Raw genomic sequence first — 27220 nt, 5'->3', positions numbered from 1 at the left:
TCAGCTGACTTCATCAGAGCCCTGGCTGGGATGTGGCTGTGCCCTTCCGGGTGAGCCCAGGCGCGGCCCCATCTGCCTGGAGTTGGGGGGGGACGGGGGAGCCCCATAGGACATGGACAGGGACACAGACGTCAGACCCGCGGGTGTCAACTGGGCCCTGGGCCCTGGGCAAGAGCGGCCTCAGACCCCCAGGCCTGCTGGAAGGGCTGCCTTGCGTGGGTCCGGGGCGCCCCCTAGTGGTCGCTGGCCACCGTCTGCAGAACGCAAGGCAGAGAATGATCTGCAGAGACCTGGATCGCTGGCGGAGGAGGAAGCAGGCCCAGGAAGCTGCTGCTTTGTCTTTGCCTCCCTCTCCCAGGCAGTGTTGTCCGTCTGTTGCTTTTAGGTCCTAATGCACCAACAAAGCCTGAATCCCAGGAGACCTGAGCTGTTCGCATCTCCCTGGAGGAGAAGCCGGATCTGCCAGTGGGCACACGGGGGAGCAGCGCCAGGGGCGGCTGGAAGGCAGAGACCCCAGGAAAGCAGCTGGGCTGGGGTGGGGGGGAGTCCCTGCTGGAGCCCGGAGGAGGGAGCAGCTCCCACAGGGGCTGCAGCGACACAGCCACCCCAAGTGACCTCCCAGAGCCGGACAGAGCCCGTGTCCTCTTCTCAGTCCCCGGCCAGGGCTCCCCGGACAGAGCACCCCCACCCCAGGGCCACGGCTGTCGTCCTCCACGCACAGGTACACGGGCGGAGGAGCTGAGGATGCAGATGGAGGCTCCCGGCACAGAGCCCCTTTTGGACAAGGAAAAATGGAAAACCACAGCTGGTCCTCACAGCCGGCTGGCTAGTGCTGCCTTGTGTGTTGGCCTTTTTTTATTTGCAAGGCAGAGAGACAGAGAGCGAGAGAGCGACCTTCTGGTTCACTCCCCAGATGCTCACAACAGCTAGACCGGGGCCAGGCCACGGCCAGGAGCAGGGAACTCCCTCCAGGTCTCCTGGATGGACGGCAGGGACCCAAGTACTTGAGCCAGCACTGCAACCCATCCCTCCCTTGGTCTCCCCAGAGGCAATGTAACTGCGTGCCCCGTGCCTGCCATCCCTTCTTACGATGGTCCAGATGCAGGCTGAAAACCAGCAAACACCCTCAACTCGCTGAGGCCAGGGGCCAGGAGCCCCGACAGAAATGCCTCCCACAGGGCAGAGGTCCTACAAGGCGAGCACTCACCGTGTGTCCAGGAAGCGACCCCTCCACAGGGAACTCCTGTCCGGCGACATGGCCTGTGCTACCCTGGGCACCAGAACCCACATAGAAACGCCCCCAGTGTCCTGATCTGCCATGATCCTCCCTCGTCCCCACAAACGGGGCTCAGAGAAGAAATGCGTCCAAGCTACAATTTATGTCTCGGCCCCAGGGGCCTGAGGCTTCATCAGAACCCCAGTGGGAGAAGACAGAGGGAGGGGCCAGCGCCCCCAGCCCCGGCTGCCCTCTGCCAGGCCCCGCCTCCAAGGACAGCTTCACTGAGACCCCCCACGGTGGAACCCCCCCTCCCACCTCCCAGAGGCAGGTGGGCTCAGCCCCAGGGCCACCACCCAAACCAGGTGAGTGCGCGTCCACCCACGACGGTGAGCAGAGCGTCTGTGGGAGCCCCGCCGTTGTGAGCTCCTTCCTGTGTCCGGGGCGAGGCAGCCGAGAGGTGGCAGCCCAGGAGGGCGCAGGTGCACCTGGCCCAGGGTCTCGGGGAGCTCTTGGCCATGGTTCTGGGGTAAGACGCCGACTTCCAGGATTTCCGGGCTTAGCAGCAATGCGGCATCCATGGTGATGGCGGCGGCTCGCTCTGCACACGGTCCAGGCCAGAGACCCCCGAGGCTGGGCGGGGGCATCCTCCCATGGCCCTCCTGGGTGGCCGCCCTAGTGGCTGCAGCATTTGGCCGGCCTGGTGGGCCCCTGGTTGAGAACCACAGCGGCACGGCCCCGCTGGACCTGGCCCTGCCTGGAGCCTTCTCTCTGCAATAGTTCTCGGGCTGTGAGAGACAGAAGCGGGGTGGGGAGAAGGGGAGGGGAGCCCCCAGCCCCACTCAGCCCCGCAGGCCAGGCAGCCCTCAGATGTCCCTCCCGACATGCGCCCACAGCTGCAAACCCCAGCCTCCTTGTCTCCCTGCTGCAGCCAGGCTAGGGGGCCCGGTGTGAGGGCAGCCGGGTAGACATTAGCCTGTGTGTGCAAGGGGCGCTGAGGAAAATGGGAACTTTTAAGGGCCACGTCCAGAAAGCCCCTGCCCAGTAACTGCCCAGCAGAGGAACGAGCGGAGGAGAATCCGGGGCACACGCTTGCACGTGCACAGCAACCCGGTCTGAACCTCCCCCGGACGCCCGCCTGGGCTGCCAGGCGCACTCTCCACTCAACCTCACTTCCTCCTTCCCACTGCACTGCCTCGCGTCTGGACTCTCGCTTGGGAAAGACAAGCTTCCCGCAGCAGCCATGTGCACTAACACCAGCACACAGGGAGGGAAGCGGGCGAGGCGCGGAGGTGAGCCCCTGCCCCCTGCCCCCCTGCCCAGCGGAGGTGAGCCCCTGCCCCCTGCCCCCTGCCCAGCGGAGGTGAGCCCCTGCCCCCTGCCCAGCAGAGGTGAGCCCCTGCCCCCTGCCCCCCCAGCAGGGGTGAGCCCCTGTCCCCTGCCCCCTGCCCGGCGGAGGTGAGCCCCTGCCCCCTGCCCCCCTGCCCAGCGGAGGTGAACCCCTGTCCCCTGCCCCCTGCCCGGCGGGGGTGAGCCCCTGCCCCCTGCCCCCCTGCCCAGCAGGGGTGAGCCCCTGACCCCTGCCCCCCTGCCCAGCAGGGGTGAGCCCCTGCACCCTGCCCCCTGCCCGGCGGAGGTGAGCCCCTGCCCCCTGCCTCCCTGCCCAGCGGAGGTGAGCCCCTACCCCCTGCCCGGCAGGGGTGAGCCCCTGTCCCCTGCCCCCTGCCCAGCGGGGGTGAGCCCCTGCCCCCTGCCCCCTGCCCGGCGGGGGTGAGCCCCTGCCCCCTGCCCCGCTGCCCGGTGGGGGCCTGTGCTCACCCACGGTGCTGAAGATCTCTGACACCTGGTAGTTGAGCTTGGCTGAGGCTTCCAGGAACAGCAGCCGTCTGCTCTCCGCGAACTCCTTCCCTTCCTGCAGAAACAGCCGGAACACAGTCTGTGATGAGGGGTCCCAGTGACACCGGGAGGGGGACCCAGGAGCGGCGATGGCCCCTGGCTGCCCCCACTGCCTCGCCAGCTCTCGGCATTGTAAGCCGGGGTCCTGGCCCTGCAGGAGGGGCCAGGCCAGGACCAGAGAGGGACAGGCGGGTTCTGCATGGAAATGGCAGGGAAGGCCCTCCCCCTGCCCCAGGGTCTGGCCGGGGGGGGGGGGGGGACCCAGGAGCAGGAGAAGGGAGGGGGAGAGGCCCTGCTGGGAGCCCACCCAGGCCCTCGCTGTGAGGAGCCAGACAGGAAATCAGGCCGGGCCCGGGAGTAGGGGTGCAGGCGCAGGACTGGGGGTCCCGGGGGAACGAGCGCCTCCCTCAGCCTCCAACTCTCCCGAGGCCGAGAAGCTCCTGGCGGCCACGGAGGGTCCAGCCCCGCTCCCACCAGTCCTGCCCACATCGACCTAGGAGCCCAGGGCCCAGCCAGCCCTGCCCGCTGCGTCCACACCAGCCTGGGCCCTGCCTGGCTTCTCAGCCGTGCCCACATGGCCTTCCCTCTCCCTGACCCCACCCACCCCCAAGGCAGCTCTCAAGAGGCCAGTCCGCCAGCCCCACCCCCTCCCAGCCGCCACGTGTGCCTCTGTCCATCCCTCCCCTCTCTCTCTCTTTCACTCTGCCTTTCAAGTAAGCAAATAAATCTCTCCTCTCTCTGCTCTGCCTTCCAAATAAACACATCTTTCTCTAAAAAAGTGAGTTCATTCTCCCATAAAAGGGACCCAGAACCCTGTGGGGGAATGGCCGACTCCAGCTGGGGCAGGGAACAGATGCGGAGCAGCCCACGGAACCGCGGGGCAGGCAGAAGGGCTTGGGAACCCGGGGGGAGCCCGGGGGGAGCAGGTCGTGCGTGGGGACACTGGTACAACCTGGACGGGGCCCGGGCTGATGGCCACGGGAGCCTAAGCTCCTGACTGATTGGCCCCTGCTTCCTAAGACGCTGTCACGGGGAAGCGGGAGGAGGGCGCAGGCGAGCGTGCTGTCCCCCACGCCCTGCACCCCACTCCCAGGCCTGGCCCAGCTCAGTCAGTGCTCAGAGGAGCAAGAGGCAGGGTGGCAGCCAGGGAAGTCCCCAGGATAGTCGGTGGCCCAAGCCCCAGGGTGGCCACCCCAGCAGGGTCTAACCCACAGGCTCTCCCAGCAAGCACCAGCCCGGCCGGCCCAGGACAGGCAGCAGGTGCCGCCAAAGCCCCCGGCTGGCCCAGGACAGGCAGCAGGTGCCGCCAAAGCCCCCTCCGTGGCCAAGCTGGGCCTGCAGCCTCCCAGGGTCTCCTCATCCACACAGTGCCCTCTCCACCGTCCCAGACTGCCTGCAAGAACTGTCCCCAGATCACACACCCGCTCCTGACCCCCACACTCAGTGCCAGCTGCAGGGGTCTCTGCCCCACCTGCGTCCTCAGTGTGACCCCCCTCAGCCCAGCACCCAGGGCACCCGCTTGGCCTCCATGAACCATCGTCCTGGAAACCCAGCCCCACATCCCTTGGCACACGTATGCACCCACACACCCCACCTATTGCACACGCACACCCCCTACACACACTTACACACCTAGACACACACGCCTCCAGCATGCAGAGGTGTGCACACACACATGCGTCACCCAGATAAACACCAAGACACACACATCCCGCAGGCACATGTGCACACACGTGCCCTACACACACACACGCATGCCCTCTTACATGCACCTCTCACAGATCCATGTGCACAGACTGACACACATGGAGATACACATGTGATACACACAGAGATACACATGTGATACACATAGATACACATGTGACACACATGGAGATACACATGTGATACACACAGACAGGCACACGCCTCCCGCACACACGCATGCCCAACCCGCCTCCCGGACAGAGCCCGCAGAGGCCCTTGCTGCCCGCTCAGGGTCCCGCAGCCCCTCCAGGGTGGTCCCCTGCAGCAGGAGGCTGCCGGGTGATTCTGCAGACCCACGGCCACCTGACTTTCTAGCCCTCGCTCACTCAGCTCCCAGCAAAGTCCGGATGAGTTCACGCGCCTGTTGTTCAACAAGCGAGTGAAGCCGAAGAAAAAGAGCTGAAAGCCCGCACAAGTCCACGAGAGTGGACGGGAAGGAAGGGCCGTGGTTTCCTTGTAAACCAGGTGGCCAGGTGGCCGGGGCAGGGCCCTTGGGGGCTGGCAGTGAGAGACCCCGCTCCCCGTGCAGCATGCACGCCCGAGCCTGCAGCCGGCTCTCAGGAGGGTCCTGGGGGGGGGGTCACGGCCTCCCCACACGTGAGCATCACCCTCTGAGTCTGAGCTCTCCAAGAAGTATTGTGTGCCTGCATGTTCACATGTATGTGATGCAAAGTGTGGGCCACACGTGAGTGTGGGTGGACCTGTGTTCAGGAGTGTGTGTGTGTGTAAGAGTGTGTGTGTCTGTCATGTGTATGTGTGTACACGTGTGTGACTGTGCAGTGTGGTCCACATGTGAGTGTGGGTGGATCTGTGTTCAGGAGTGTGTGTGTGTGTCTGTCATGTGTATGTGTGCACACGTGTGTGTGACTGTGCAGTGTGGTCCACATGTGAGTGTGGGTGGATCTGCGTTCAGGAGTGTGTGTGTGTCTGTCATGTGTATGTGTGCACACGTGTGTGTGACTGTGCAGTGTGGTCCACACGTGAGTGTGGGTGGATCTGCGTTCAGGAGTGTGTGTGTGTCATGTGTATGAGTGCACACGTGTGTGTGACTGTGCAGTGTGGTCCACACGTGAGTGTGGGTGGATCTGTTCAGGAGTGTGTGTGTGTGTCTGTCATGTGTATGTGTGCACATGTGTGTGAATGTGCAGTGTGGTCCACACGTGAGTGTGGTTGGATCTGCATTCAGGAGTGTGTGTGTGTGTGTCATGTGTATGTGTGTACACGTGTGTGACTGCCGTGTGGTCCACACGTGAGTGTGGGTGGATCTGTGTTCAGGAGTGTGTGTGTGTGTCTGTCATGTGTATGTGTGCACACGTGTGTGTGACTGCAGTGTGGTCCACATGTGAGTGTGGATGGATCTGTGTTCAGGAGTGTGTGTGTGTATGTCACGTGTATGTGTGCACACATGTGTGACTGTGCAGTGTGGTCCACACGTGAGTGTGGGTGGATCTGTGTTCAGGAGTGTGTGTGCGTGTGTGGCAGCCGTGTGTACACGCATGTGTGCACGCCTGTGGGTGTGAGCGCACACTTGTGAGGGTGGGCGAGGCGCCAGCGTACCTGGAAGGCCACCTCCCGCTGCTGGCTGAGGTCCGTCTTGTTACCCACCAGCATCACCACCACCTCTCCCAGGTGCACCTCCTGCTCCAGGTCCTCCAGCCACTGCCGGACCTTGTGGAAGGAGTCCTGAGACAGACAGACAGCTGGGCGTCAGGGGAACCTCGCGGTGCTCTTCCGTGGCCACTCCAGAAGGAACCAGCCGGTGACACTGTGGCTGGCCCTGAACAGGCCCACAGCCTGTTCCCTTCTGGGTGCTTTGTGCAGCCGGGCATGCACTGGGGACGTCAGCACCCCTGGCACAGGGCCCCCGCAGGGCGTGCACTGGGGACGTCAGCACCCCCGGCACAGGGCCCCCACAGGGCGTGCACTGTGGGACGTCAGCACCCCCGGCACAGGGCCCCCGCAGGGCATGCACTGGGGACGTCAGCACCCCCGCACAGGGCCCCCAGCAGGGTGTGCACTGGGGATGTTGTCACCACCCCTGACACAGGGCCCCCAGCAGGGTGTGCACTGGGGACGTCAGCACCCCCAGCACAGGGCCCCCAGCAGGGCGTGCACTGGGGACGTCAGCACCCCCGGCACAGGGCCCCCCGCAGGGTGTGCACTGGGGACATCAGCACCACCCCTGACACAGGGCCCCCGCAGGGCGTGCACTGGGGACGTCAGCACCCCTGGCACAGGGCCCCCCGCAGGGCGTGCACTGTGGGACGTTGTCACCACCCCCGGCACAGGGCCCTAGAGACCAGGGGGCATGGGGCGTTCGGGGTCACGCTGAGCCCCGAGGCCTGCACCCTGGACATGCTCGAGAGGCCCTCTTCACCACGAGGAGGGGAGGGACCTGACCCGAGTACCCCATAGACCTGGTCCCAGAGCCCCTCTCTGCCCCCAGTAACAGGGGCCTGTCCACGTTCCTGGACAGACCCTCTCCCCTTCCTCAGGTGCCCACGACCACTACCCGCCCCGAGGCTGGGCCTGGAGCCCCCGGGACCTGCTTGTGAGTGGCGAGTGTGTGTGTGTGTGTGTGTGCATTCTGGGGGGCACCAGGGAGGAGCAGAGGAGGAGGAGGGGCTGTCAGGTGGGCTTCCAGGGGGAGGCAAGTGGCACCAACTCACGTGGTCACCGCACAGCAAAGACATGGGGGCTGGCAGGAGGTGGGGGGGGCGCCCCAGGCGAGGCCTACCTTGCAGCTGATGTCATACACCAGCAGGGCGGCGCTGGCGCCCCGGAAGTAGAGGTGGGAGACGCTGTGGTACTTCTCCTGGCCGGCCGTGTCCCATATCTCCAGCTTCACCGAGGTCGCCCCCAGGTCCACCACCTTGGTGAAGAACGCGCCTGGAGCAGGGGCCAGAGAGCCTCAGCCACAGGCAGACCGTGTCGGATGGACAGACAGACAGACCCACGCCCTCTGGAAGCTGGGGGCCCCACCTAGGGCAGGGCGTGGGCAGTCAAGGGCGCTGTGGCGGGAGAGATAGATTCTCCAAGAAACTCCGGACCACAGGGCCGGCGGTGAGGTCTCCAGGGACAGAGGAGCCCCACCACTCGGGGACCCCAGACCCTCGGCACCGCTGGCCTCTTGGCCGCCAGCCCTGTCCTGCAAACAGGCCCCGGGGCCACCCCAGCACCCACCCCCATCCGCCCTCACCTCCCACTGATCCCCACCCCGACTCTGCGCTGGTGGCTGTGTGCCCTCCTCTCGGGCTGGCTGTGGGCTCCTCACTCTCCACTAAGGGGCGTCTACCACAGCCTCCCTGGACCCTGCGCACGGAACTTTCCAGGCTCTCTCCCTGTCTCCCCGGGGGGCAGTGAGCGCCTGGACGCAGGGGCTCGGTGCCCCTCACCTGTGCACCTGTTTAACCATCACACAAAGATGCACCCCCAAACCCTTCGACGACATCCGGGGCAGGGCCGTGTGGTTTCCCAACGCTTGTTTCACAGCGTCGAGGTCTCTGCCAGTGCCGTGTGACCTGTCTGGGGTTGTCACCACAGCAGAGGGGACAGGGGCTGCAGGAGGTCCCAGTGCCCGGCCTGAGTCCACACAGACAAGGGGGCACCTGCCCAGACCCCAGGGGGAGGCTGCAGACCACCGGGTGACTCTGGCAGTCAGAGCTCGTGTGTGACACGGAAATGTTCACTCCAAGGACAGCGCATGGGCGTCCGGCGGCTGCCACGGAGAGTGACCACAGCCGCACGGCTCCACGAAGCAGCTGCACTCTCCGCTCTGGAGGGCAGGGCTCAGGGCGGCTTTGAATCCACCGCCGGTCTCCCTCTGGCTTCCGGGTTCCCGGCAACCCTCGGCACTGCTTGGCTGGTGCTCGCCTCCCCCAGCCTCCGCCTCCCCTCCCCTGGGTCTCCCCTCTTCTCTTCCTAAAAGACCTCGCCACTGCACTGAGAGACCACCCCAATCCAGGGCCGCCTCCTCTCCGTCCCCGAACTCCTCCCGCCCTGCAAACCCCCTTCCTCCAAAGCACACGGGTTCTGAGGCTGGGGGCTTGACCGCTCCTTTGGGGGACACAATTCCACTCGCTGTGAGGGCCAGGGTGAGAGCTGAGGTCAGGGCGGCTCTCGGCAGGGCCAGGGCCAGGCTCTGCTGCCAGCCCAGCCCCGAGGCCTGGAGGACAAGCTCCCAGGTCCAACAAAGCGGCGGTCCGGACACTCGGACCAACGGCCCCCAGCTCCGAGGGGTGGCGGTCGAGGCTGGACAGGTTCCAAGCCACCACACGCAGCGGATGCAGGGGAAGGCTGCCCAGGCTGCCCAGCCTCAGGCCTGGCTCCGTCGGCTGCCGGGACTCGGCGCTCACACCGAGCTTCCTAAATCCGTCTTCTCTTTTCCCACACGGCCCTGTGCGGCACCTGTTCCCAGGGTGATGCTCAGATCCCGGAGAAGAGAGGACTGCAGAGGCCGGCACCTGCGTCCCCGCCCTCTTCTTCCTCCTGCCCGGGACTGGCCGCCCTGCCCCTCCCCCTGCCATCCCCGTCCTTTCCAGCCAAGCCTCTAGGCCCCGATGTGCTTGTATTTCAAGTTGTCACCAGCAGGTGGCAGACAGACCTCACACTCCTGCTGATCCTAACTTCTCACTATTCCTGTTCCACTTTGAAAAGGATCCAGTGCTGCTCCCATACGGGCGCTGGTTCAAGTCCCGACTGCTCCACTTCCAACCCAGCTCCCTGCTAATGCTCCTGGGAAAGCAGAGGACGATGGCCCAGGTCCTCTGGCCCCTGCACCCACGTGGAGACCTGGGTAAAACTCCTGGCTCCTGGTTTCAAACTGGCCCAGCCCTGGCCATTGCCACCGTCTGGGGAGTAAACCATCAGATGGAAGATCTCTCTGTCTCTACCTCTCTCTGTAAATGTCTTTCAAATAAATTTTAAAAATCTTCAAAGAACAAAACCCAGCGAGTGTGCATTAATGAGGGATTGGTCTCTAACTAGCATCTCATTTCCCCGCATTAAAGTGTCTGCACTAAATCTGAACATAACAAAGTGGCTTTGCCTTTTTTAAAGATTTATTTTATTTATTTGAAAGGCAAAGTTACAGAGAGAAGGGGAGAGAGACAGAGAGAGAGGTCTTCCACCTGCGGCTTCACTCCCCAAATGGCTGCAATGGCTGAGGCTGGGCCAGGCTGAAGCCAGGAGCCAGGAGCTTCATCAGGGTCTCCCACGCGGGTGCAGGGGCCCAAGGACTTGGACCATCTTCCACTGCTCTCCCAGGTGCATGAGCAGGGAGCTGGATCGGAAGTGGAGCAGCCGGGACTTGAACCAGCGCCCACACGGGTTGGCGGCACTGCAGACCACGGCTAAGCGCCTTGATTCCTTCTTTCCATTTCAGCCACCAGCTGAGTCTGCCCAGCTGAGCAACAGCCCAGGTTGAAGGAAATGGACACGTTTCCAGGGGCTTCGGGACATGCGCAAAGCTGAGCGCTCAGCAGGGGAGTGAGTGGGCGGCGCAGCCGAAGGCACTGGGCGTGGCCTCAGCGTCCCCTCCCACCTTCCCCTGCGAGCACAGCCCGCTGGTCGTGTGGGCGTGGCCTCAGCGTCCCCTCCCACCTTCCCCTCTGCGCACACAGCCCGCTGCTCCTGTGGGCGTGGCGTCGGCGTCCTCTCCCACCTTCCCCTGCGCACACAGCCCCCTGTCCTGTGGGCGTGGCCCCAGCGTCCTCTCCCACCCTCCCCTGCGCACAGCCCCCTGCTCCTGTGGGCGTGGCCTCGGCGTCCCCTCCCACCTTCCCCTGCGCGCACAGCCCGCTGGTCGTGTGGGCGTGGCCTCAGCGTCCCCTCCCACCCTCCCCTGCGCACAGCCCGCTGCTCTGGGACCCGCCGGCTTCCCCGCGGATGTGCACACGAGCACGAGGTGCCACCGTCGCACCAGGAGATGTCACTAGGAAACGCTGGCAGCTCTGGGACGCACCCGGGGTCTCCCGGGGGAGCTCCTTCCTGGGGCTGGTACTCTGCCTCTCCCCAGCCTAAGCCCCCACCCTGGGCACGAGGCCCTCCACCCCGGGCTTGGCCAGGCCCACGCTGGCCTTTGCTGTCCACCGAAGTCCACCGCAGGCCAGACCCAGTGCCCTGCTGTATTTTGTAAAGGAGCTGACTCCAGCGTCCTGGTGAGGGGCTTGGAGCCCCCGCTGGTCCCACCACCTCTGCCTTCTCGCCACTGGCTCTGGGGGTCTCAGCCTGGGAGACCCCACCCCTGTCACACGCAGGGCCCCCATCCTGACCCTGCGCCTCTGCAGCCTGTCCTCTGGATTCCCCCCCACTGGCCCCACCGCCACAGACCAGCGTGCGCTGGGCCAGCTGGGGATCCCCGGGGGACCCTCCCACGCGAGGGTCAGCAGAGGTCACTTACAGCCCACGGTCGGCAGGACGCTCCTGAAGTCATTCTTCACGTAGCGAAGGGCCAGGCTGGACTTGCCCACCGAGCCGCTGCCCCACAGAACCAGCTTGAAAACCGGCGGCGGGCGCGGGGCCTCCCCGGGCGGCGCCGTCGTCCCCGCCTGCGCCATGCCCTGCGGAGAGGCACAGGCCCTGAGGCCGGGGGTGTTCCTGTCGCCCGATCGCCCCGGGCGCCTGGAGCAGAGCGCCAATCAGAGCCACTGTGGGCACCCAGACCCCTCCACCCATCCCCAGCGGGGTGAGCAGGCACTGTTCCCTCCACTGCACCCCTGTGGAGGGGCACTTGGCCAGCCCCGTAAAGCCTGCAGCCGCGCCCACCGCCCCACCGTGTCCTCGTCCCGTTATTCTCCCCCTTCACACGTCTGTCATCTCCCCCAAAACCCGACAGGCGCAGTCTCCGTGGACCTCTTGGTCATTCATGAATTAAAGTCAGAGCTTCAAAAACACCTACCTCAAAGGGGGTGAAGGGCAGTGCTTGGAGCACGCACCCACGTCACAGCACCTGCTGGGGTCCTGGCTCTGCTCCCAACCCGGCTTCCAGCCACTGTGCAGGCCGCAGGCGAAGGCTCGAGTGCTCGGGCCCTGCCGCCCACGTGGGAGACCTGGACTGGGCTCCCGCCTGCTGGCCTCAGCCTGGCCCAGCCCCAGCTGCTGCAGGCATTCTAAGGCAGGGGCCGGGGTGTGGATCAGTGTAGGGGGAATCGCTGTCCGTCTGGCTCTCTGCCTTTCCAATAAATAAAATATATCCAAACACTTTTAAAAAATCAGAAGTCAGTGTTTCAAGGATCTCAAAGCCTTAGCGCCACGCCCTGGATAAAGACGGATCGGTGACCAAATTAAGCGTGAGTGGAGTGGGCGTTTGGCCTAGGGCACCTGGTTCGATCCCCCGCTCTGGCTCCAGACTCCAGCTTCCTGCTAAGTCACCCAGGCGGCCGCAGCGATGCCCTAAGGGATTGGGTCCCGTCACCCACCTGCAACACCTGCATTGAGATCCAGGCTCCCAGCTGCTGGAGGCACAGACATTTGACTCTCCCTCCACCTCCCCCTCCCCCTCCCCCTCCACCTCCCCCTCCGCCTCTGCCTCTCCCTCTCCCTCTCCTCCCTCTCCCTCTCCCTCTCCTCCTCCCTTCTCCCTCTCCCTCTCCCCTCTCCCTCTCCCTCTTCTCCTCCCCTCTCCACCTCCCCACTCCACCTCCCCTCTCCCTCTCCCATCTCCCTCTCCCCTCTCCCTCTCCCCCTCCACCTCCCCTCTCCACCTCCCCTCTCCCTCTCCCCTCTCCCTCTCCCTCTCCACCTCCCCTCTCCCTCTCCCTTCTCCCCTCCCCTCTCCCTCTCTCTCCCCCTCCCCTCTCCCCCTCCCCTCTCCCTCTCTCTCCCACTTCCTCTCCCTCTCCTACTTCCTCTCCTTCTCCATCTCCCCCTCCCTCTCCCTGCCTCTCAAACAAATTAATTTAAAAAAACCAATGTGTGTGAAGCCTGCAGGTTTTTCAACACAGAAATGTCCCTACACACACAGTGGAACACAGCTCCCAGGGCCTGAGCCACCATCACCACCCCCGCCACCCCCACTTCAACTAGCTCAGACCGGTCTTGTATCACCTGCAGCCTCCCAAGCCTCCCGCCATCAGCAAGGTTCACAGCCCCCCACAGACCCCTCACCCTCAGCGAAGATGTGCAGCACCGTGTCAGCACGTCAGGCTGTCTGGGATTGCTAACTGTGTGCATGTGGGGCATGTTCCCGTGTGGGGCGTGTCCCCGTGTGGGGCGTGTTCCCATGTGGAGGATATTCCTATGTGGAGGGTGTTCCCGTGTGGAGGGTGTTCCCGTGTGGGGCATGTTCCCGTGTGGGGCGTGTTCCTGTGTGGGGCGTGTTCCCATGTGGGGCATGTTCCCGTGTGGGGCGTGTTCCTGTGTGGGGCGTGTTCCCATGTGGGGTGTGTTCCGTGTGAGCGGTGTTCCCGTGTGGGGCGTGTTCCCGTGTGGGGCGTGTTCCCGTGTGGAGGGTGTCCCCGTGTGGGGCGTGTTCCCGTGTGGGGCGTGTTCCCGTGTGGAGGGTGTTCCCGTGTGGAGGGTGTTCCCGTGTGGGGCGTGTTCCCGTGTGGAGGGTGTCCCTGTGTGGAGGGTGTTCCCATGTGGAGGGTGTTCCCGTGTGGGGCGTGTTCCCGTGTGGGGCGTGTTCCCGTGTGGAGGGTGTTCCCGTGTGGAGGGTGTTCCCGTGTGGAGGGTGTTCCCGTGTGGGGCGTGTCCCCGTGTGGGGCGTGTCCCCGTGTGGAGGGTGTTCCCGTGTGGAGGGTGTTCCCGTGTGGGGCGTGTTCCCGTGTGGGGCGTGTTCCCGTGTGGAGGGTGTTCCCGTGTGGGGCGTGTTCCCGTGTGGAGGGTGTTCCCGTGTGGAGGGTGTTCCCGTGTGGGGCGTGTCCCCGTGTGGGGCGTGTCCCCGTGTGGGGCGTGTTCCCGTGTGGAGGGTGTTCCCGTGTGGGGCGTGTTCCCGTGTGGGGCGTGTCCCCGTGTGGAGGGTGTTCCCGTGTGGGGCGTGTTCCCGTGTGGGGCGTGTTCCCCTGTGGGGCGTGTTCCCGTGTGGGCTGTGTTCCCGTGTGAGGGGTATTCCCGTGTGGGGCGTGTTCCCATGTGGGGCGTGTTCCCGTGTGGGGCGTGTTCCCGTATGGAGGGTGTTCCCGTGTGGGGTGTGTTCCCGTGTGGGGCGTGTTCCCGTGTGGGCTGTGTTCCCGTGTGGGGCGTGTCCCCGTGTGGAGGGTGTCCCCGTGTGGGGCGTGTCCCCGTGTGGAGGGTGTTCCCGTGTGGAGGGTTTCCCGTGTGGGGCGTGTTCCCATGTGGAGGGTGTTCCCGCGTGGGGCGTGTTCCCCTGTGGGGCGTGTTCCCGTGTGGAGGGTGTTCCCGTGTGGAGCGTGTTCCCCTGTGGGGCGTGTTCCCCTGTGGAGGGTGTTCCCGTGTGGGGCGTGTTCCCGTGTGGGGCGTGTTCCCGTGTGGAGGGTGTTCCCGTGTGGAGGGTGTTCCCGTGTGGGGCGTGTCCCCGTGTGGGGCGTGTTCCCATGTGGAGGGTGTTCCCGTGTGGGGCGTGTTCCCGTGTGGGGCGTGTTTCCGTGTGGGGCGTGTTCCCTTGTGGAGGGTGTTCCCGTGTGGGGCGTGTTCCCGTGTGGAGGGTGTTCCCATGTGGAGGGTGTTCCCGTGTGGGGCGTGTTCCCGTGTGGAGGGTGTTCCCATGTGGGGCGTGTTCTCGTGTGGGGCGTGTTCCCGTGTGGGGCGTGTTCCTGTGTGGAGGGTGTTCCTGTGTGGAGGGTGTCCCCGTGTGGGGCGTGTTCCCGTGTGGGGTGTGTTCTCGTGTGGGGCGTGTTCCCGTGTGGGGCGTGTTCTCGTGTGGGGCGTGTTCCCGTGTGGGGCGTGTTCCCATGTGGGGCATGTTCCCGTGTGGGGCGTGTTCCCATGTGGAGGATATTCCCGTGTGGAGGGTGTTCCTGTGTGGAGGGTGTTCCCGTGTGGGGCGTGTTCCCGTGTGGGGCGTGTTCCTGTGTGGGGCGTGTTGCTAGGTGCTGTGTCACCCAGGGGTGCAGACGGTGTCATCTGCTGCTCTCTCTGCTCTGGTGTGTGCCACCCCTGGGAAAAGCCACACCCACCCATGGCAGGGAGGGCAGTCCTGTGAGCAGAATCTCCCCACCCCCCAGGGCCAGGTGTGAATGGAGGCAGAGGGGAGATTTGTGAAGGAGAAGAGAAGCAGCGGCCCAGGTGCCCAGCCCCTGAGGCAGCCACAGCCACGGCCACGGCCAGAGCCCGAGGCAGGGTCCTCTCCTTGAGCGTCAGCGTCCAGGGGGCATTGGCTTCAGGTCAGGCGGGGGACGTGAAACGGCTTCAAGTTCAGCTCCCGAGCTCCCCTGCGACAGCCCAGGCTGAGACAATGCCAGGGGAACAGCTCCCAGCACACAGTAGGCGCTCAGTCACCCCCGGCTCCCAGCACACAGTAGGCGCTCAGTCACCCCCGGCTCCCAGCACACAGTAGGCGCTCAGTCACCCCTGGAGGGAGGACGTGAACATGGGAAGGGTACCCAGTGCCAGATTTTTGTTGTTGTTGTTGTTGTTTTTTAGATTATTTATTTGACAGACAGAGTTACAGACAGGCAGCGGCAGAGGCAGAGAGAGAGACAGAGGGAGGTCTTCCTTCCATCCGCTGGTTCACCTCCCAGATGGCTGCAACAGCCAGAGATGAGCTGATCCAAAGCCAGGAGCCAGGAGCTTCTTCCAGGTCTCCCACATGGGTGCAGGGGTCAAGGACTTGGGCCGTGTTCTGCTGCTTTCCCGGGCCCTAGCAGAGAGCTGGATCAGAAGTACAGCAGCCAGGACATCCATGTGGGATGCTGGCACTGCAGCCGGCGGCTTTACCTGCTACACCACAGCGCCTATTTTTTGAAATATTTGCCTGAACTGTGGTGGGGGATGGGAGCCCCAAATGGGGTCGCGGGGATGGAGAGCCCAGGCTGGGCCCAGAGAGACCCCCAGCTGCACTGAGCCCGTAGCTAAAGAGCAGGAAAGGATCGTGCACACTCAGACGTGAGCGGGGGAGCCTCAGGAGAGACACACGTGCCTCCCACCCCGGCCGGCCGGGCCTGCTTTCCACAGCGTGGGGGTGGTGCCTGGGCAGGGCCTGCTGGAAGGCCCAGAGGAGGCGAGGCTGGTGGGAGCGGGGGTGGAGCTGCGGTGCCTGTGGGGTCTCCAGGAAGGCGGCGCGGCGTCTGGAGTGGTCACCGAGACGGAGGCCGAGCTGCACGAGGAGGAGCAGGTGCCGAGTCTTGAACGTGCTGAACCAGCCCCCACGCGGATGGGGACTTGGAAGGCACACGTGACGTGGGGACTCGGAAGGCACACGTGACGTGGGGACTCGGAAGGCACATGTGACGTGGTGACTTTGTCCCTCCCTGCCTCCCTGCTGCCTGCATCAAACTGCAGAGAAGGGCCCAAGGCAGAACAAGCGGCTCAGAGGGAAGGGCTCAAACTGAGGCTCTGCGCACAGCAGGTGGCAGGCCCGCCCCGCCCCGCCCCGCCTGGGGCCCTGGAATGCCTGCTTTCCACCGACCCACAGCTCAGCAAAGGTTCTGGAGAGGCCCCGCCCCCTGGCCAGCACTTCCCCACCAACGCAAGAACTCAGAGCAGTTCCTGCCCCAGATGTCTGGCCCACCGGCAGCAGATTGACCTTGACGGTCCAAGTGCACAGTGAGCCCAGGGGAAGGCACCTTGCAGGGTGAGCAGGGCCCCGAGGTCGGAACTGCCCCGCGAGCCACATTGAGTCCAGACATCCAAGGAGGCACCAGAGAGATCGCAGGAGGAGCTGTGCTGTCACAGCAGGATTTCGCCGGTCAGTGGATCCCTTGGGATCTGCTCAGGCCAGTGCTCCCTCCTGCTCTCGAAACTGCCAGCCAGGCCCCCGCACGTGTCCATCCCCACCCACACACAGCCGGCAGCCACGCGGACGGAGTCCTGCCGGCTGGGAGCCTGCGCCTCCCCCTGCCTCTTCTTGATTGAAATGACCTCTCCCGACTCCCGGTGAATTCAAACGCTCCTCTTGTTGGCGACGTCTGTCTCTCCCTGAGCCGTCACCGGGATGTCACCGAGAACAAGAGCTGGGACTGTGCTGGTGGTGAGGACGAGCTGGGTGCATGCACAAGGAAACGAGCGGCTCAGCCAGACGCAGCCAGCGCTGGGCAGCCGAGCTGATCCCACGCTCCCACGCCAGTCCCACCCTGGGCAGCTGCTGCCAGGGAGTGCCTGGGGCAGCTGCAGGGGGAGGCGGAAGCCCTGAGCAGGCATTGGAGGGGCCTCGCCCTGCACACGGAGCTCAGACGGCCGAGAGGTGGAGCTGGCCAGCACCTGCACGGAGAGGAAAGGTGGGCTCGCTCCCTGAGCCCTGCCTGGGCTGCACAGAGCTTCCTAGTGCAGCTGGGCAGGACCCCCCGGCCAGGGGTTTGAACACCTCGCAGGCAGCTCTGCAAGTCGGACGTGGAACTCGAAGCCCAGGCAGTGGCCTCCAGGCCGACCAGGATTTCCTGGGGACTAGCAGTGCCCCGGCCACTTGCCCGGCCGGCAGGACATGCTTTTCGGCGCAATGAGCTTCACTGGGGAGCCACTGGCGCCTTCGATGACCAGAGCCTCGGTGAAGAATGGAGTTTTCATCTTTCCACAGTTAAAGCTGTGTCTTGATGGACATGCCCGGGAGAACACATCCCTATTGATCTGCACTGTGATTTTACCTAGAACGTCCGCACACGCCTGCAGCAGAGCGAGATCAGTGTCCAAAGACTCCCCTTCAAGCTTGCTCTGCCACTTCGGGAAAGTGTTGGGCACGAAGCATCCCCGAATTACCCTGGATGGACAGAATACGAACCACCGTGCTGGCACTAAGATGTCGGCTGCCAGGATCTTATTCCTTCAGTAAGGATACCTCTCTGTGTTTAAAAACCTCATTTTAGGGGCTGGCATTGTGGCACAGCAGGTTAAGCCACCACCTGCTGCACCGGCATCCCATTTAGGCACGGTTCAATTCCTGGCTGCTCCACTTCTGATCCAGCTCCCTGCTAATGAGCCTGGGAAAGCAGTGGAAATGACCCAAGTGCTTGGGCCCCTGCCACTCATACAGGAGACCCAGAGGCTGCTGGTTCCTGGCTGTGGTTTGGCCAAGCCCTGGCCACTTGTAGCCATTTGGGGAGTGAACCAGTGGATAGAAGATTCTCTCTCTGCCTTTCTCTGTCTCTCTCTCTCTCCCTTTCTCTGCTTTTCAAATAAAATAAATAAACCTTTTAAACATGATTTTACTATGAATAATACATCTCATTGTCAAAATAATAAAAGAAATTCCTCTAATTCTGTACCCTTGATATAACCATGATTATAACCATGAATGATATTTTTGCCTAGTTTTTTCTCTTTTTTTTTTTTTTTACTGTGAATCTTCAAAAAATCCTGAGCCATAGTTTCGCATAAAGCTATGTCTTCTCTCAAACACCCACACAACTTGACAAACCTAGCGGCTGTCACGCTCCAAAACCACTACATCCACGGCCACACACCACGCCCACGACTGCTCCAATGTTGATCCACGGCCACACACCACGCCCACGACTATCCCAATATTGATCCAATTCCCTGTTTCTGGGTTGTTTTACTTGGTTTCAATTTTTTTCTCTAATAAACAAAACCACAGTAAACACTTCTGCACATAATTTTTCCGTGGTTCTCTGTTGTAAGCCTTGGACCATGACAAGTTAGAATCATCTGTTCAGGGGGACCCTGGCTTCTGGGGGGGCTTGATGGGGAGAGGGGATGGGAGGTCTGAGGGTGTCCCTTCTAACCCTGACCGGGGCTTCTCCAGTCCTCCAGGATCACCTCTCTCCCATCCAAAGAAAACAGAAAGACAGAAAGAAGAGAAAACCCAGCCACATCTTCACCTGGGGGGAGGGGCGCTGCCACAAGGGGCGGGGCGGAGCGGGGCGTCCACTCCCACCCCCGGGAGGACCCTAGGACACCTGCAGAGTCCTGGCTTTCTGGAACAGTGTGGCAGGAATACAGAAAACAAGGCAACGAGATGCAGATTCTAAAAGGACGTGTCATGAAACAGCGAGACCAGCCTGCCAGACAGCACCGGTCACCTTAGCCAGGCATTCAAGTGCGTCTGAAGTGGCATCCATGGCGGGCACCTTGTCCCCACAGCAGTTTGTGCTCAAGGCCTGTGGTTGAAACTTCCCCAGAGTAAAATTCAGATGGAAACCTTTGTCTGGGAGCTGGCCCAGAGAGCAGCCACGGACCCAAATGGGGCCCTGTCTCACCCGGAGCCACACCAGCAGGTGCACACGCACGGGCCCTCTGCAGGGCGCACAGGGGTTTCAACAGTGACTCACCTGCTCTCCGGGCTGGTCACTGCCAGGGAGTGGGACAACGGCTCATCAGCGGGTCCTGCAGGGCCCCTGCCTGTCTTCTCCTGGCCTGGGGAGTGGAGGTGGGGGTGCGTCCCTCCACGGCCGGCGGCTGGGCAGTGGCCAAGAGAAGGCTCCGCTCCAGTGGACAATAGAGAGCAAACCAGAGCGGCAGCCTGGGGCAGAGGCAGCTCCAACCGGCCCAAAGTCAGGCCTCTTCCCTTCCTGGAAGGCCCTGAGGCAAAGTCCGCTGCGGTCATGTGGTCCCCTGGGTGCCAGACCGGAAGTCACAGCTCCTGAGGCGCTGGCTGTCAGTCTCCCCCTCCAGAGCCAGTTTGCCAGCTTTGCTGGGGGCTCCCACCAGCTGGGCAGGATCGGGGCAGGGGCGTGGCCTCCCTGCAGTGGGCGGGGCCAGGCAGAAGAGAGGGAAGGCCCCTCCTCCTGGTCCTCCCGAATTCCTCACCAGCCTCCAGTCCTGGAATTCCCAGGAATCCTCTCTTCCCTGCAGCTCTGGGTGGTGGGGTTTGGCCCACAGCAGAGAGAGATGGAGGCTGATGAAGGAGGAACCAGGACACAGGAAGCTGGGTCTCAGCGGGTTCTCGTGACACCGGGGATCAGGCTCAGTGGTCCCCACGTCCTCTGTGCTGTGGGGTGTGGGGTTTGATGCCAGACGGGCACCTGTCCCAGGCTCCTTTGGGGCTCTCCCATCACCTCCGCAGCGCCTCTGCCCACAGCCATTTCCTCTGGGTGCAGCCCTCCCCACCGTGTCAGCAGCCTGGCCTGGGGGACTGTCCCCTATCGAGCGGCGTCCTTGTCCCCTGCCCCAGCCTGGAAGCCACCAGTCCAGGAGAGACGCCCCGGCCCCATCTGGACGCCTGGGACAGGTGGGATCGTGGCGCGTGAAGCGGCCTCTCTTATGACGACAGCAGCTTGGCCGTCTCACTGGCTTCCATCCTGCTTCTTGGGTGTGGCGACACTCATCCCTTGTAACAGGGCCCGTGCACCCGTGTGTCCATGTGCCAGGGAGGGGAGGCTGGTTTCGCAGACTAAAGGACTGAAGAACCAGAGAAGAAATGAGATCTATGCTTTTAAGTTACTTTCCTTGTGAAGTGGGGCAGACACACAGAGCAACAGAAAGATAACTGGTGTCCAACATGAGGTGCCGTTGGGTGTGCGAGGAGCGAGGCAGAGGGAACTGTATTACAAGGCCGGCTAGAACCGGCTCCTGTGGGCCGTGAGGCCGTGACCCCTGTGACCCTGGGCAGTGTGGGCCGTGAGGCCGTAACCCCTGTGACCCTGGCCAGTGTGGGCCGTGAGGCCGTGACGTCCATGACCCTGGCAGTGTGGGCCGTGGCTATGACCCCTGTGACCCTGGGCAGTGTGGGCTGTGGGGCCATGACCTCCATGACCCTGGCCAATGTGGGCTGTGGGGCCATGACCTCCATGACCCTGGCAATGTGGGCTGTGGGGCCGTGACCTGCATGACCCTGGCCAGTGTGGGCTGTGGGGCCATGACCTCCATGACCCTGGCCAGTGTGGGCTGTGGGGCCATGACCTCCATGACCCTGGCCAATGTGGGCTGTGGGGCCATGACCTCCATGACCCTGGCAATGTGGGCCATGGGGCCATGACCTGCATGACCCTGGCCAGTGTGGGCTGTGGGGCCATGACCTCCATGACCCTGGCCAGTGTGGGCTGTGGGGCCATGACTTCCATGACCCTGGCAATGTGGGCTATGGGGCCATGACTTCCATGACCCTGGCCGGTGTGGGCTGTGGGGCCGTGACCCCTGTGACCCTGGCAGTGTGGGCCATGGGGCTGTGACCCCATGACTCTGGCCAGTGTGGGCTGTGGGGCCATGACCTGCATGACCCTGGCCAGTGTGGGCTGTGGGACCGTGACCTCCATGACCCTGGCCGGTGTGGGCTGTGGGGCCGTGACTTCCATGACCCTGGCAATGTGGGCCATGGGGCCATGACCTCCACGACCCTGGCCAGTGTGGGCCGTGGGGCCGTGACCCCTGTGACCCTGGCAGTGGGGGCCGCGGGGCTGTGACCCCATGACCCTGGCAGTGTGGGCTGTGGGGCCATGACCTGCATGACCCTGGCCGGTGGGGGCCATGGGGCCATGACCCCTGTGACCCTGGCAGTGGGGGCCGCGGGGCTGTGACCCCATGACCCTGGCAGTGGGGGCCGCGGGGCCATGGTGGCCCGGGTTGTGATGTCTCAGTCGACATCTCTGTTTCAGCACGGTGACATGGAACTTCAGTGTGGGTGGCCCCAGGCAGGTGTTCAGCCTGGCCTGTGCAGGAGCTTAGTGCCAAGCCGGGGCTCCTGTCCAGCAGCAGAGGTGCTCCCCCAGGTGTTTGGAGCACCTGCCTTCCTGCAGGGGAGGGGCCCCACAGGCCTGGGAGGAAGGCCCCCAGCTCATCTCAAGGCAGGGATGCGGGAGCCGAGGGCGTCCCAGCCAGCTCTGACTCCCAGAAAGGGAGTTCCGTGCCAGCCAGAGGGTCAGAGCCAGGCCTCGTCCTGGGAGGACCAGAGCTCGGGGACCTCCCGAGCCGCTTGGTGTCTGCGGCAGCCAGGGGACCTGGGGAGGGCAGGGCCAGGCCAGCGTGGGCATGGCAGGCAGGGGCAGGGAGGCCGGCGTCCCCCAGGTACACATGGACCCTTCATGCCAGGCTATGGGGGCAGGGGGAGGAGCTTCAAAAGTTCTAGAGGGATCCAAAGAATCTGAGAGTGGTGGCGTCAGTGTGGACTCTTGTACCTACACCTGTGGTACCCTGCACAACCCCCTCAGGCCGGCCCCCACACAGCACGGAGCTGTGAAGAGCCAGGCGGGCAGGCACCCTGCTCCCCCTCGACAGCGGCGCATGTGCAAGTCGGTGGAAGTGACCAGCGCGGGTGCAGAGGCACAGAGGACCCAGCGGTCGGTGGAGGGACGGGAGCTGGACATGCTCAGGGAGGCATTCCCAGTAGGCACCAGGGCCACACAGGAGGACCCCGTGTAGCTCTGCGTGCCCCCCAACGCTGTCAGCAGCAGGTGTCCCAGACAGGAGCCGGGGAAGCCTCTTCCGGGAGAACAGCAGCTGAAGGCCATCCGTGTGGCTGCAGGGGGGCCTGGCTGCCTCGTGAGAAATGAAAGTCCACGCTTGTGGCCCCAGAATCCTCAGGGCCTGCCGAAGGCAGGGCAGGGCAGGGCAGGAGCTCCTGGGAGCTGCAAGGGAAGGACCTGCAGCCACAGGGGACCTGCACTGCTCACCTCGGCAGGTGGACGTCAGGGCGCACATGGTGCCCCGTTGCAGCCTAAGGAAGCCCCCCAGCAGGGCAGCTCAGTCTGTGAGCTCAGGGCGGCACAGGCGGTGTCAGGGTGACACACACTGTAAGCTCAGGGCAGCTCAGGCTGTGTCAGGGAGACACACACCGTAAGCTCAGGGTGGCTCAGGCAGTGTCAGGGAGACACACACCGTAAGCTCAGGGCAGCACAGGCAGTGTCAGGGCAGCTCAGGCTGTGAGCTCAGGGTGACACAGGCGGTGTCAGGGTGACACACACTGTAAGCTCAGGGCGGCTCAGGCGGTGTCAGGGTGACACACACTGTAAGCTCAGGGCGGCTCAGGTGGTGTCAGGGCAGTTCAGCCTGTGAGCTCAGGGCGGCTCAGGCGGTGTCAGGGTGACACACACTGTAAGCTCAGGGCAGCTCAGGCGGTGTCAGGGAGACACACACTGTAAGCTCAGGGCAGCACAGGCAGTGTCAGGGTGACACACACTGTAAGCTCAGGGCAGCTCAGGCTGTGTCAGGGTGACACACACCGTAAGGTCAGGGCGGCTCAGGCAGTGTCAGGGCGACACACACTGTAAGCTCAGGGTGGCTCAGGCAGTGTCAGGGAGACACACACCGTAAGCTCAGGGCGGCTCAGGCAGTGTCAGGGTGACACACACTGTAAGCTCAGGGCAGCACAGGCGGTGTCAGTGTGACACACACCGTAAGCTCAGGGCAGCACAGGCAGTGTCAGGGCAGCTCAGGCTGTGAGCTCAGGGTGACACAGGCGGTGTCAGGGTGACACACACTGTAAGCTCAGGGCGGCTCAGGTGGTGTCAGGGTGACACACACCATAGGCTCAGGGCAGCACAGGTGGTGTCAGGGAGACACACACCATAGGCTCAGGGCAGCACAGGCGGTGTCAGGGAGACACACACCGTAAGCTCAGGGCGGCTCAGGCGGTGTCAGGGAGACACACACCGTAAGCTCAGGGCGGCTCAGGCGGTATCAGGGAGACACACACCGTAAGCTCAGGGCAGCACAGGCGGTGTCAGGGAGACACACACCGTAAGCTCAGGGCAGCACAGGCAGTGTCAGGGCAGCTCAGGCTGTGAGCTCAGGGTGACACAGGCGGTGTCAGGGTGACACACACTGTAAGCTCAGGGCAGCACAGGCGGTGTCAGGGTGACACACACCATAGGCTCAGGGCAGCACAGGCGGTGTCAGGTTGACACACACCGTAAGCTCAGGGCAGCACAGGCGGTGTCAGGGTGACACACACCATAGGCTCAGGGCAGCACAGGCGGTGTCAGTGTGACACACACCGTAAGCTCAGGGCAGCACAGGTGGTGTCAGGGAGACACACACCGTAAGCTCAGGGCGGCTCAGGCTGTGTCAGGGAGACACACACCGTAAGCTCAGGGCGGCTCAGGCTGTGTCAGGGTGATACACACTATAAGCTCAGGGTGGCTCAGGCGGTGTCAGGGAGACACACACCATAGGCTCAGAGCAGCACAGGCGGTGTCAGGGTGACACACACCGTAAGCTCAGGGCAGCACAGGCGGTGTCAGGGTGACACACACCATAGGCTCAGGGCAGCACAGGCGGTGTCAGGGAGACACACACCGTAAGCTCAGGGCAGCACAGGCGGTGTCAGGGAGACACACACCGTAAGCTCAGGGCAGCACAGGCAGTGTCAGGGCAGCTCAGGCTGTGAGCTCAGGGTGACACAGGCGGTGTCAGGGTGACACACACTGTAAGCTCAGGGCAGCACAGGCGGTGTCAGGGTGACACACACCATAGGCTCAGGGCAGCACAGGCGGTGTCAGGGTGACACACACCGTAAGCTCAGGGCAGCACAGGCGGTGTCAGGGTGACACACACCATAGGCTCAGGGCAGCACAGGCGGTGTCAGTGTGACACACACCGTAAGCTCAGGGCAGCACAGGTGGTGTCAGGGAGACACACACCGTAAGCTCAGGGCGGCTCAGGCTGTGTCAGGGAGACACACACCGTAAGCTCAGGGCGGCTCAGGCTGTGTCAGGGTGATACACACTATAAGCTCAGGGTGGCTCAGGCGGTGTCAGGGAGACACACACCATAGGCTCAGAGCAGCACAGGCGGTGTCAGGGTGACACACACCGTAAGCTCAGGGCAGCACAGGCGGTGTCAGGGTGACACACACCATAGGCTCAGGGCAGCACAGGCGGTGTCAGGGAGACACACACCGTAAGCTCAGGGCAGCACAGGCGGTGTCAGGGAGACACACACCGTAAGCTCAGGGCAGCACAGGCAGTGTCAGGGCAGCTCAGGCTGTGAGCTCAGGGTGACACAGGCGGTGTCAGGGTGACACACACTGTAAGCTCAGGGCAGCACAGGCGGTGTCAGGGTGACACACACCATAGGCTCAGGGCAGCACAGGCGGTGTCAGGGTGACACACACCGTAAGCTCAGGGCAGCACAGGCGGTGTCAGGGTGACACACACCATAGGCTCAGGGCAGCACAGGCGGTGTCAGTGTGACACACACCATAGGCTCAGGGCAGCACAGGCGGTGTCAGTGTGACACACACCGTAAGCTCAGGGCAGCACAGGTGGTGTCAGGGAGACACACACCGTAAGCTCAGGGCGGCTCAGGCTGTGTCAGGGTGATACACACTATAAGCTCAGGGTGGCTCAGGCGGTGTCAGGGAGACACACACCGTAAGCTCAGGGTGACACAGGCTGTGTCAGGGAGACACACACCATAGGCTCAGGGCAGCACAGGCGGTGTCAGTGTGACACACACTGTAAGCTCAGGGCGGCTCAGGCGGTGTCAGGGAGACACACACTGTAAGCTCAGGGCGGCTCAGGCGGTGTCAGGGAGACACACACCGTAAGCTCAGGGCGGCTCAGGCGGTGTCAGGGAGACACACACCGTAAGCTCAGGGCGGCTCGCGCTGAGAGTGCACAGTGCCTGGGAGCAAGAGTCCCTGCGTCCCTCCCTTTCTCTTCTGGCCTCTAGTGCTCACTCTGACCATCACCGAGTGCCATCACCATGAGAGACACACGTGTGGCCTCCCGTGTCTATCAGAAGAGGCCTCTTCCCATGGGCGGGGACGATAAACACCGAGGAGGTGTGCTGGGGCCCGGGTCCAGGTTCTTGTCTTTGATGCAAGAGAAAATGCAGGGACGAGACGTAGGCAAATGTGTGCAGAGGAGCGAGACCGATTTGCGCCCAGGAGAGTACGGGGTTCAGCATGTGGTGTGGTGGCTCCACTTCTGAGCCAGCTCCCTGCTGACAACCCTGGGGAAGCAGCAGAAGACGGCCCAGGTGCTTGGGCCCCTGCACCCACAGGGGGACCTGGATGGAGCTGCTGGCTCCTGGCTTCGGCCTGGCCCAGCTCTGGGCATTGTAGCCATTTGGGGATTGAACCAGAGGATGGAAGATCTCTCTCTCTCTCTCTCTCTCTCTCTCTCTCCCCATCTCTCTCACTGCATTTCAAATAAATAGGTAAATCTTAAGAAAGAAAAAAGGAACGGACGCAGGTGCACACTCCCGAGGGAGCACAGGCCTCCATGGTGAGCTGAGCTGAGTCAGTGATAGGCTCTGGAAGCCTGGGGGTGGAGCTTGGGGCGGGGCCTGAGTGCTGCCCATCTCCATCTCCTTTTGTGGGAATCTGGGCGGTGCCAGGGCCACAGGTGCATGATGGGAGTAGCAGTGTCCGTGGTGGTAATCTTACAATAATGACATTATAATTTGCTCAGGTCACCCAGGGGACGCAGCCAGCAGCCACGCTGGTTATTTTTGGCTGGGCCCAGTTCTGAAGAACAGCTTTCCCCTGCCCTGCAGGGAGGGGCCCGTGAAGCCAGCACTGTGGCCCCGCCCCCTGCCCAGGCTTGTCGTGGCACACACGCCAATCAAAATGAAGCCAAATGGTAGGAGAGTGAGGGCTCTCCTAAGGGAGATGGGAAAGTCTGGATGCATACCCAGCAGAGAGTGGGCGAAGGCGCGGGGCAGCAAGGGCTATAGGGAAAGAAGGGCAGGGCCCATCGTGTTTCACTTCCAAAGGGGGTGGCCACGTAGCCTGATTGACAGGTAGACATACAGGTGGGGTAGATCACACAGGGGCATGGTGAAGGTGTGGTCTTCCAGCTCACAAACCTAATCAATTTGATCCTATCTGCCTGCCTACATCACTCCCAGGTTGGCACCCCCACGACTGCAGAGCAGGGAGGGCCCTGGGGACCTGGCACCCACCCAGTGCAGCCCCCACCCCGCCCCCGCCAACTGACTTCTGCAGTGGCTGGAACAGCTGCTTCCTGGGTCCCATGCTGTGTGGACCCCTCCGTGTAGGTCATCTTCCCACACTCCCCGCACGCCCGGCGCTCCGGCAGCAGACAGGGCTACCTGCCCAGCAGCCAGTCCTTGGGGAGAGGCCCCCGGTGGGGGGCTGTTACTGCCTCCACACCCCCTTTCTGGCACTCCCGTGACCCCTGCACCAGACAGAGGTCCAGGGGGACTTCTGCAAGCCTTGGGGGCGGGCGGGGGGGTTCACTTCCTCCCTGGGGCTCCCTTGCAGAGCTGTGGTCAAGGCTGCAGCTCTGAGATGGTTATCTGAGCTCTTCCAGCACACTCTCATCTCCCGGGCCTTTGAGATAAGCCTTGAAACCTTCACCCTGGTTTTGTTTTTATTATCTCAGTGGAAAATTCCAGTGGGGATTTCTGCCTGCCAAGTAAATTCCTCGACTCAGCAATCAGCCG

General features: G+C 63.3%; 1 protein-coding gene across 2 annotated transcripts; it reads right to left on the bottom strand.

Annotated features, from left to right (window-relative positions):
• Positions 1-1360: 1360 nt before the first annotated feature.
• Positions 1361-19602, bottom strand: RAB17 (RAB17, member RAS oncogene family). 2 transcript variants are annotated; one of them, XM_051838175.3, is made up of 6 exons: positions 19204-19602; positions 11262-11421; positions 7599-7750; positions 6419-6544; positions 3035-3128; positions 1361-2004 (listed from the first exon to the last, which is right to left on the bottom strand). In XM_051838175.3, exons 2-6 carry the CDS (start codon positions 11416-11418, stop codon positions 1892-1894), a joined length of 642 nt encoding a protein of 213 aa, XP_051694135.3. In that variant the 5' UTR covers positions 11419-11421; positions 19204-19602; the 3' UTR covers positions 1361-1891. The 2 variants fall into 2 exon arrangements, with proteins under 2 accessions (XP_051694135.3, XP_069926100.2); XM_070069999.2 differs by having other exon boundaries at positions 11262-11440; positions 19204-19575.
• Positions 19603-27220: the final 7618 nt, after the last annotated feature.

The sequence above is a fragment of the Oryctolagus cuniculus genome, chromosome 3 (assembly GCF_051225735.1).
Source record: "Oryctolagus cuniculus isolate XC-2025 breed Fujian yellow rabbit chromosome 3, ASM5122573v1, whole genome shotgun sequence".
Classification (NCBI taxonomy): domain Eukaryota; kingdom Metazoa; phylum Chordata; class Mammalia; order Lagomorpha; family Leporidae; genus Oryctolagus; species Oryctolagus cuniculus.
The sequence above is the reverse complement of the archived record's forward strand: the minus strand, read 5'-3'. Positions and strand labels throughout refer to the sequence as shown.

Excerpts from the sequence above, each read along its gene's own strand:
- RAB17 (XM_070069999.2), bottom strand. The coding sequence starts at position 19,478 with ATGACCGCAGCGGACTTTGCCTCAGGGCCTTCCAGGAAGGGAAGAGGC. Across the intron at positions 11,441-19,203 it reads GTGACCAGCCCGGAGAGCAG|GGCCTGTGCCTCTCCGCAGG; the intron begins GTGAGTCACTGT and ends CCCCGGCCTCAG. Across the intron at positions 3,129-6,418 it reads AGCGGGAGGTGGCCTTCCAG|GAAGGGAAGGAGTTCGCGGA; the intron begins GTACGCTGGCGC and ends CTGTTTCTGCAG.